Genomic DNA, 10301 nt, shown 5'->3' with positions numbered 1-10301 from the left:
GGCAAAATGAGATTTTTTTTAAAATAACCATTTTTTTCAAAAAAAAATCGAAAATAACCAATAATTCAAAAAAAAAACCAAAATAACCAGGTCTAGAAGAGGATGCGCCAGATAAATTGGCGCATACACCATCCATTGCACCTAGGCGCCATGAACATTGGCGCCTCCTCATGAGGGCCAATGCATGCGCCAATAGCATTGACGCCTCATCATGAGGAGTCCAATGCATGTGTAGATATTGGTGCCTTCTCTTAATGCTTTGGGGTGTGTCAATTCATCTGACGCATCCTCTTCTAAACCTGGTTATTTCGGTATTTTTTTTGAATTATTGATTATTTTTTATTTTTTTTGAAAAAAATGGTTATTTAAAAAAATCACAAAATGACATATTTGTAATTAGTAAATGCTAAAAAACATTGAAACTACCTCTTTTTGTCACCTTATCCATTTCCCACTTTTTACTTTTAACTTTCTCACTCTTTCTTTTCTTCTCTTAATTCAAATTTTAAATTTCTCCCACATTTATTTTTCTTACACCTTTTTCATTTTTATTTTAATTTTTTCTTTCTCCATTTTCTTTTTTCTATTTTATTTTATTTTTAAATATAAATAACAAAATTTGAATCTTTTTTTAATTTAATGAAGAAGAATATAGAAAAATATTGAATTTTTAAAATACAAAATTTATCTAAAATAAAAATATAAATATTTTATAATTATTATATATAAGGAATATTCATAATTTATATCATTATTGTTGGTTTTATATTCATAATTATTACATAACATTCAATAGCAATCCACACAATTAATTTTTATTCTACGGAGCATTATTAGAACAATATCTAACTTTATTTTAGATACACATTTTTTATTTTTAAATGTGAATTTATTTTTCTTTCTCAATCTCACATGTTTCTTTTTTTAGATGATTATTTAATATAATTGAGTTTATATAATTATTATTCATTTTATAATTAAATAATAAATTATAAATTGACATGTGTATCTAAAAATATTTTATATTATATGAAATTGAATATCACTCAATAATAATACACATCACTATTTTATTTTAATCAACAATTATCTTTAATTGATCCTAAATTTTTTATTTTCAAATATGGTAATTTTCATTTTTTTCTAAATTATTTTTTCTATTTCAAATACGTACCTAAATATATTTGATATGATATTAAATAAATGTATCCTTGTGAACGTAGAGGTATCAAAATAATTGTATAGAGTAGAAAATACATCTATAACGTAACTAAAACGCTTTATGAAATTTCTAGAAGGAGACCAATAATTAACATTTGCGGTGATGAGGCGCAGCTTAATTCCAATTCTAATTCCAAATCCAACAACACACATAATCCCACGTGTCTGAATTTACGGTCCAGATCAACGCAAATTCAATCACTCAAAAATTCAATTCCAAATCCTAAATATACTCAAAAAAATAAAACAGAGAAAATGGAAACGGAAGAAAAGTAACAGTCAATCAGTTGAACCTCAAAGTCTTAACAAGCCTGCCGCTCCTACATTCGGTATGGAGCTCACCCGCCCACGGTTCAATCACAACAACCACACCGCCACCGTTTATTAACTACTTACTACACCCCCATTCTCTGGCGCTATTCCATTTCACACCCCCAATCCCTATAAAATTTCACTCTTTCTTCTAAATCTTCTACACCTTATGGCTTCCGTGGAATCAGAAGAACGAGTTCCCCAAGTTCAAAACAGCGTCGATGAAGACACAAACAACAACGTAGAGGAGCTCAATAACAAAATCAAAAACACCAAAACGAAGAAGAGGAATAAGAACTATTTCCCTAGATTTGGTTGTTTTAGAATCGAACACGATGATACAGGTGATGGTTTTGATATACAAGTTGTTGATGCTTCAGGTCACAGTTCTAACCCTACTCACTTGATCGTTATGGTTAATGGTCTCATTGGAAGGTTTGTTTTCATCATCACTCATTTTACTGCTGATTATGTGATTTTGATTAGTGAATTTGTTTGTTAAGTAATAATGGATGTTTATTATTGCAGTGCTGAGAATTGGAAATATGCTGCTAAACAGTTTCTGAAAAGGTACCCCTATGATGCTATTGTACATTGTAAGTCCTCTTGTTCCCGGAAACCAAACATACACTTAATTATTTGAGGGTTACTATGATCTGATTGATGTTTGGTTGTTGTTAGTTACCATTCGATCAGTGCAAGGATTCTAGGTTTCTCAAGTAATTTCAATATGTAACTTGATCAATGCAATGCATAATGTTGCTTTTTGAATCCGTACCATTATATAGTTACATATGTTAAGGTTTTATCTCAGTTTCAACTCAAGTGCCAAATTTTTGGGGATAGGTTCATTTAGTGCATGGTTCATTCCATTTTTGGAGAAGATAAAATTGATTTTAAAAGTATAAAATTGATTTTTACATGTTTGGGGGCTCTTGAGTTGAATTGATGTTGTCTCCGAAATTGACTCTAACATGATGCCAAAATTTGTTTTTTTTTGCATCTACGATTGATATCCAACCTTGATTTTATTGTTCAACTAACTTTTACAAGAATGTATTCAAACATAAATCACTTTATGTTCAACTCAATTGTAATTCAAAATCAATGTTACAAAATCTTCTTATTCAAAATCAATTTTTATGAGCGCATAACTAACCAAAGGGTCTGTTTGGATTGACTTAGTAGTTACATTTATATCACTACAAGACATTTATTTTAGTATGAAGTCAGCTTTATTCTTCTGCAAGGTTATTTTTGTTCCTGACATGTCATTCTCTTCTTTAATTCATTCTTACTCAATCACAGCAAAACCGGTTTCGATCATTTGATGTAATGATCACTATTTTGCAATGCAGGCAGTGAAAGTAATTCTTCAAAGTTGACATTTGATGGTGTTGATGTAACAGGAGATAGATTAGCAGAGGAGGTGTGATGTCTTTGACATTCAACTCTAACCTTTGTAATTCTTTATTGCGTTTGCAGTTCATATTGAATTTGTTACGGTATAACTATTTTTGTTGAATCTATGTCAATCTTGGGAGTTAGGATATTGAATTGACTTAACTCTATTGCATCAAATCCAGAAAGATAAAACATATTTTTTCCTTCTCTTTTCTCAGGTTATATCAGTTATAAAACGCCACCCAAGTGTTCAGAAAATTTCATTTATAGCTCATTCTTTAGGTGGCTTGATTGCAAGGTATGCAATAGCCAAGCTTTATGAACGAGATATTTCGAAGGAACTATCTCAAGGGAATGAACATTGTGAGAGTCAGATTTCAAAGCAAGAATGTCATGATAGAAAATATGAAGGAAAAATTGCAGGACTGGAGCCTATTAATTTTATTACGTCTGCAACGCCACACCTTGGTTGTAGAGGGCATAAGCAGGTAGTTCTTTTAGCCTTTAGTATATTACATTTTTTATATTAAGTTTTGCACGAGTTCTCTAATCCAACTTTGCTGCAAGCTATGTAATTTCTGTCTCCTTTACTATGGATGATTTAACTGCTACAAGTGATGGTTACCGGTGGTATTTAATGTTAAAAAATATGTTTGTCTTACTAATCTATTCTATGTTGATAAAGGTTTCATGACTTGGTTTTGGAATTTTGCATACTCCAGGTTCCTCTGTTTTGTGGATTTCGCTCTTTGGAGAAAACAGCATCTCGTCTTTCATGGTTTCTTGGTAAAACAGGAAAGCACCTATTTTTAACTGATGGTAAGAATGGAAAGCCTCCTCTTCTTCTCCAGATGGTCCATGACTCCGAAGATATTAAATTCATGTAAGTTTATAATTTGGTCGGTTCGATTTTACAACTTGCTAATGGTTTTGAAACTGATCCACGAGCAAACATCATATTATGACTTGCAAATGGTTTAGAAACTGATCCATGAGCAAACATTATATTATATCTCTTTTTCTACAGGTCTGCTTTGGGGTCCTTCAAACGCCGCGTTGCCTATGCAAATATTCGTTATGACCGTATCCTTTTGTTTTAGTTCGGTAGCGTTAACCATTGGATACTCTATTATTATCACAATTTATTTCCACTCTCTGTAAGTTTACATGAACAACTTGACTCATAAATAGAGATGGTTGGATGGAGCACATCGTCTATAAGGCATAGAAACGAGCTTCCAAAGGTAGACCATCAAGCTCATGCACCGTGATACACATAATTTATGTGAAATGTATCTAACAAGATTTTTATTCAGCGTCGACATCTTAAAAGACACGAGAAGTACCCACATATTGTAAATGAAGAGACAGCAAAACCTACTTCTGTTCCAGAGGAAGTTCCAATTAAATCCAAAGTTAGTTGTAGATCCTGTAAAATTGACTTGGAAGGTATTTCATCTTTTTGAACGAACGAACTTCATCTTGTCTTGTGATATCTAACTAGTTCTTGTTGAGAAGCTTGGTTGAAGCTCAAAAGTTAAGCATTTTTGCATACTTTTGCGAGATCAAATGGCCCATGAAATCATAACTGGAAATAGAAATCCCAAAACTAAGTTCATTTCATTTGAAGATTATTTAAAAAAAAGGTGTTTTCTTTGGTTTAGTTAATTTTTCATATTATTGTAGGTATTCTGGTGGAGTAAGATTATTCACATCACACTTGTCTCTCTCTCTTGAGGTCTGTTAGATATCAGAAACAAATGCTTCAATTCTTGAGATATATCTTAAAGGGAAATTTTTTTCTAAAGCATAGTTTGGATTAGCTTCTACCGTAAATGAGCTTCTCAATTAAAATGAACTTATGATTTTTCACTTGTGAAAAAGTTCAAAATAAGATGAGCTTATAGATGTTTATGGAAAAAATTAATAAGAGCATTTCTTGAAAACTGACATGTAGAAGCCAGTCTTAACTTATACAAGAGAGAATGAGAAGCTGGAGTTTAAAAGCCTCCTGATTATTTTCATAAGCATTTGTTCAAAAGTGTGTAGATTTACTAACAAAAAGATTTTATGCGTGCATAGAGGCGTAATTCTTGTTTGCCTGTTCAATTTACATTGTTTCTGTTTCTGGTTGGTTGAAAATAGAGAATTGATTATTTGTATTCTGGGCCGTTTCTAAAATATAGAATCATATAACTAAACTAATAACAAAACTTGCAGAGGAAATGATTAGAGGCTTAACAACACTAAGTTGGGATCGAGTTGATGTTAGCTTCAGTGGTAGCAGGCAGAAATATCTCGCACATAATGCAATTCAGGCAAGCTATAGTTTCTGCTTGGTGAAGATATAGTGCATGTTTATTGACAGTAATATATGTTCTATGCTTGAATTTTCTATTTATATTTCAGGTTCAGACTTACAGCATCAATTCCGATGGAGCTGATGTGGTCCAACATATGATTGACGATTTTCGGTTATAGAACTTTCCTGTATTACACCCCTTCTAGCTGATAGAGTAATGCCACTCAGTTTTCATCTCGGGGGAGTCGAGCAGGGAGAAAGTTTGTGAACATTCCCACCAACATATTTTGCCAGAGTACTAATGAGGGTTTATGTAGCATGCATGAAGTTATAGGTTAAAATTTCAGCATTAGTTGTATTACAAAAATGCCATTGGAAGATGAAAAAATATAGGCCAGGAAGGCAAGAAGTATTAGGACACAAGATGGAGAGATATATTGATATAAGTATGGGAAACGTGATTATTATTTTTACCTAACATTAATAAACACGCATGCATGAGATTTGAGGTGCTTCCAAGTTTGCTTTAAAATGTGTAATTGCTATCGTTCTCAATGTAAGGATAAAGGGGTTATATTTTCAAAGAAATGTTTACACTCATGCTTTATAGTCTTTTTGCCTTTTGGGAGTGCTGTTCCCTCTTTTTCATCACAAAAAAAAAAGGGAGAGAGAGAGAAATGAACCGATGGTATATACAATACCAGATAAAAGCCGCAAGATTTTTTTTAAAAAATAATTATTTTTTTCAACTAAAATATCAAAATAATCAAAATTTTTAAAAATATATTAAAATAATCATATTTTTTAACTGATGTGTCGGTTGAATTGATGCATTCAATAACCATTCAAAGGAGGTGTCATTGGAGTTGGTGCATGATGATGTATAATATGTTCAAAATTGTTTTGATGGTTGTACTTGCTTAGTTATAGTAATTATATTTTATTTGTTGTAGTCTGTTGTGTTGTTGTTGTTTATGTGTTGCTTGTGTGTTGAATGTGTTGTATTTATTTGTGACGGTATTTCCTCACAAAGTTATCATATGACATAAATATAGTTTTTTTTTATATAAAGCAAAAGAGTTACAATTAAAATTATCTTGTTGTGCTTGTTCCAACACTGGGAGAGTTAGTATAATTGTGATTGGGTTGACGACATGAACTATATAATAGAACCATTTTGTTCACCGTATCTATTTGGTTCGAATACGAGTGCTGTTTGGGCGATCTTTTTTCTTTCTTCGCATTACTTCATTATGCCAAAGAATGTCCCCTTCATATTCAGGCCAATAATCCTCTTTTGCAACCACTAAAAAGTTAATTTTGTAAATATTAGATAGCCTTATGACTTTGTAAACGTCAGATAGTAAGTCAGATGAATCCTTTCGAATCTTTGAATATGCCGCGATGACATGGGAGAAGGGCATACGAAAGGCTTGAAACTTTCCGTAGTCGCACCAACCTCTATCTAGTTCCACTCTATATTGTCCCATCGACATGCCTTCATTGTGATCCATGGATTCAGCAATACTGTACCAACCTTTAGTACGGTCAAACACCGTGACCACGTGCGTGTTAGCTTTGGCAGCTTCGTGTCTAATGAATTTCATTGAAGCATCACTGAACAACTTCCCAGATTGTAACGTTAAACTTCATTTGGAACGTCTGGTCTTAAACAGCGTCCCTAGTCTGAAATATGTTGCTTGCACTAAAGCGTTTATAGGTAGGTTTCAGATGCCTTTGAAGGCAGAGTTAATTGATTCCACAAGATTTGTTGGATGCCCCTTTCTGTGACGACACAAGTACGAAAGAGAATTCTGGTCAAGCTAGGGGTCAATGTATTAACTTAAAATATCTCAAACAATATTATGCGAGTATAACATTGACAAAAAAATCTATCGAGTATGAAAAAATAATTAAACCTCGATGTTATATTATGATTCTATTCGATAATTTTTTATTTCCTGAAAGTACTGGTAATACGGTACATAAATAAGATAAGCACACATAGTTGGGGTTCAACTATTTTGGCCCATCTATATAGTGCGTTGTGTAAAAATGTCAAAAAAAAAAATACTTGTACGTTTTATTCATGCGCTTATTTGTTACAAGCATGTGGTTGGTCAAGAATGTTGTCACTCGCCACGGTAAACGAGAAACCATTCATATTCCCCTTTGCAACAAAGTAAGTTTAAAACTTTACCATCTAATTTATTAGACTTTATATTACAACTAACTGTAAATAATATTTGTCAAATATTTTCGATCTAGGTGGCCAGTTAAAGGGATGAACTACAACAGGTGTCCGAAACACTTTGTAGTAGTCTATCGCAATCTATTGGACCAGACGATGTAATACTACTACACCACTCTATTTTTGATTAAAAAAAATTATCAAGTTACATATCATCTAATCATGTCATATTCTTGTACAGTTTATCTGGAGACCATATTTGGGTCTTAATGATCAGGTTAACCATGATGATGCTGCAGTTTGGACAACAAAAACACCAATTATTCGGTTCACTACTGTGGAGATGCACTAGAGTGACCGTGTAAAATTGCAGTTCGACATGTAACAACCAATTCCAGAACCTCTGACGTGTTTGGGAGATTGACATCAACAAAGAGTCGATGCCCAATGGGATTATTCCGACTGGAGAGACTTCGCAAAAGAGATGTGTCGTCATTGGAGGAATCAACGATAACACATCTTAAACGAACCAGTCATATAGGGTGCTAGACCAACACAACTTATATGGCATGATTTAGGTAGGTTCCAATGCCATGATTTGTGTCTGAGCCAAGGTATTTGATTGATCCACGCCAACTAGCTTCGTCATCATACATCCAACAACAAATCCCCGTCCAAGAATAATATCCAACAACCAAGCATCCAACCTCGCAAATCATTCATGTCACACACTCAAACTCAAAATTAAGAATTAAACCCTAACCACCAAAAACCATACACAACAACCACAACAGTCTATATCCCAGATGATTCATACGATTCAGTGTCATGCCATCGTAGCCCCCACCAATGACCACCCAAACATCTCATCGCCACAACACCCAACCATTATTTGACTATAGTACACCACAAGAACCATTGATTCGTTTCCAAACTGTTTCAATGTCCCAATTCGGGCAACTATATCGTCCACAATTCACCCAACCACAACGACTCAATTACGACAACATGAGCACCAAACTCAATTACGGAAGCGTCCCTGACGACAACCCCTATCTATTGGGGACAAATGATGACATATCTATCAAATACCGTTGGACCTTCCACCGGACCTTCACACCAGCCACCATTGGATCATGTCAGCACTCAAAGACCCCAAACACCTAAGGAAAATCGTGGGAGACCTCGAAGACATACTAACGCACCTGGATGTGGAACAAGGGGGCGTTTCAATCGGGCAGGTCATTGAATTCCTTGTCAATTCTATGTCATTTTTCATTATAATATAATATAATTTTTATTTTCAGTATTTCTTTTAATTAATTATAAATTTAACATTAAATTTTTTTTTTTAAAAAGTGAAAGGAGCATACGCCACATGCATTGGCGCATACACTATGTAGTGTATGCATGCACCAAGGCATGCATGCGCCAATGCATGTGGTGCCTACATGCATTAACTTTGCATGCATGCGTCAAAGCTTTGGGCGCCTCCTCCCTAGCTTAGTTGGATGCGCCAGTTCAACTGGCGCATTAGTTAAAAAAGATGGTTATTTTGGTATATTTTTTGAAAATTTGGCTATTTTAGTATTTTAGTTGAAAATATTGGTTATTTTAAAAAAATTCAAAACTGCAATGTTCAAGATAGTTTTTTGTGCATCCATATAACTCGATTCAAATTTCAATATCATAATTTGAATTTTGTACGGTCTTGACATCTTTTTCCAGCAAAAAAAGAAATATATATATATATATATATATATATATAATATATATATATATATATATATATATATATATATATATATATATATATATATATATATATATATATATATATATATATATATATATATATAAAAGCGCAGTGTAAACATTTAGAGGATCCACCTAATTTGTTGGATGGTACTTTAAAACTTATTTTTTTGTTTATACTTTAAATTATAACTAAATTTACTTTTAAATATAATAAATATAATATTAATTATTTTAATTGTTTATAATTAATTATTTATTTAGATAATGAAATATACAAATATTTTTTTATTATTAAAGCTATATTTAATTAATAAATAAAATAACAATGATAATACAAATAATATATTTATTAAAGTAATATTTATTTATTTATGTATTGAAAAGAAAATTACACTAAATTCCTATTTAATTTTGTTTTTGACCCGGTTGTTGAACGCAATGATGAGTTACATATGCAGGAGTTTGTCCAATTTCCGTAGCCATTCTACGAGATACTTGGTTTTCATCAACATTAGATGACCGAGTAGAATGTCTCATGTCATTTCTATGATCCATGAAGTCACCTAATTTGGTTTTCTCGTAATTCCAGTTTGGTTGAGTAGTAGTTGGCATTGAGTTATGCATGAAGGGGACGTAAGGTTGTTGGTCTTGGGATGAATTTTGGGTGAATGTTTGTGATTGGTAAAAAGGAATTTGTGGTTGGGGTGTTTGGTAGTTATGTTCTTGTGGTGTAGGTTGTGTGAATGAGTATTGATTATAATGGATGGTGGGTGGTGTTTGTGGTTGGGTGTATGATGTTGAGGGGGTAAAAATTGGATTTTGTTGTTGGGTGTTGTAAGGGATTAGTTTAAATGGTGGGTATTGTTGATGGTAGTGTTGAATTGGGGTATAAGGTTGTTGTGTTAGGTTGAAAGGTTGTTGTGTTGGGTTGAAAGGTTGTTAGATGGAAGTGCTTGTTGATGGTCTAGTGTGTTGGAAGTTTGAAGATGAGGGTTGGTTAAGATGATCAAATAGTAATCTTTCATGTGATAGATACAAATTTGACAAAGATCTATGCCAACCCATGTGTTCCCCACTTGGTTTATATTCTTTTGACATGATATCGCCTTGTAA

The 10301-nt window shown here is 32.9% G+C and overlaps 1 protein-coding gene across 2 annotated transcripts; it reads left to right on the top strand.

Moving 5' to 3' along the window:
- Nucleotides 1–1406: 1406 nt before the first annotated feature.
- LOC127084040 (putative lipase ROG1) lies at nt 1407–5846 on the top strand. 2 transcript variants are annotated; one of them, XM_051024411.1, is made up of 10 exons: nt 1407–1968; nt 2062–2129; nt 2892–2962; nt 3156–3425; nt 3660–3820; nt 3965–4020; nt 4129–4181; nt 4254–4386; nt 5158–5255; nt 5347–5846. In XM_051024411.1, exons 1-10 carry the CDS (start codon nt 1703–1705, stop codon nt 5416–5418), a joined length of 1248 nt encoding a protein of 415 aa, XP_050880368.1. In that variant the 5' UTR covers nt 1407–1702; the 3' UTR covers nt 5419–5846. The 2 variants fall into 2 exon arrangements, with proteins under 2 accessions (XP_050880368.1, XP_050880369.1); XM_051024412.1 differs by lacking the exon at nt 5347–5846 and adding an exon at nt 4624–4675.
- The last annotated feature ends 4455 nt before the right edge of the window (nt 5847–10301 follow it).

Source organism: Lathyrus oleraceus, chromosome 5 (assembly GCF_024323335.1).
Source record: "Lathyrus oleraceus cultivar Zhongwan6 chromosome 5, CAAS_Psat_ZW6_1.0, whole genome shotgun sequence".
Taxonomy (NCBI): Eukaryota; Viridiplantae; Streptophyta; class Magnoliopsida; order Fabales; family Fabaceae; genus Lathyrus; species Lathyrus oleraceus.
Note: the sequence above shows the minus strand (reverse complement) of the source record. Positions and strands in the feature narration are given on the sequence as shown.

Excerpts from the sequence above, each read along its gene's own strand:
- LOC127084040 (XM_051024411.1), top strand. The coding sequence starts at position 1,703 with ATGGCTTCCGTGGAATCAGAAGAACGAGTTCCCCAAGTTCAAAACAGC. Across the intron at positions 2,963-3,155 it reads GAGATAGATTAGCAGAGGAG|GTTATATCAGTTATAAAACG; the intron begins GTGTGATGTCTT and ends CTCTTTTCTCAG. Across the intron at positions 3,821-3,964 it reads TCCGAAGATATTAAATTCAT|GTCTGCTTTGGGGTCCTTCA; the intron begins GTAAGTTTATAA and ends CTTTTTCTACAG.